At 45.3% G+C, this 258-nt stretch overlaps 1 protein-coding gene across 1 annotated transcript; it reads right to left on the bottom strand.

Annotated features, from left to right (window-relative positions):
* Positions 1–6: 6 nt before the first annotated feature.
* On the bottom strand, positions 7–255 carry LOC114578909 (40S ribosomal protein S24-1-like; the record flags this gene model as incomplete). The annotated part of the gene is made up of 1 exon (XM_028692508.1): positions 7–255. A coding segment is annotated over one exon (249 nt), but the record flags the coding sequence as incomplete, so codon positions are not given.
* Positions 256–258: the final 3 nt, after the last annotated feature.

The following is a 258-nucleotide window of genomic DNA, read 5'->3' as shown; positions in this document are numbered from 1 at the left end:
TCGGTATTTGGGCTCAAACTTCTTAGCGCTCTCCACATAATCATATATCAGGCCAAACCCAGTAGACTTCCCACCGCCAAAATGCGTCCTGAATTTGAACACAAAGATCGAGTTCTGATCCTTAACATCATACAGCTTCGCTAGCTTCTCTTTCAACTCAGCCTTGGATACATTTGGCCTTCCCGGATGAAGAACATCGATCACGAATTGCTTGCGCGATAGAAGACGATTAGTCATGAACTTTCGGGTCCTGATGGT

Source organism: Dendrobium catenatum, unplaced genomic scaffold (assembly GCF_001605985.2).
Source record: "Dendrobium catenatum unplaced genomic scaffold, ASM160598v2 original_scaffold_213696, whole genome shotgun sequence".
NCBI classification, from domain to species: Eukaryota; Viridiplantae; Streptophyta; class Magnoliopsida; order Asparagales; family Orchidaceae; genus Dendrobium; species Dendrobium catenatum.
This window is presented reverse-complemented; position numbering and strand designations above follow the sequence as displayed.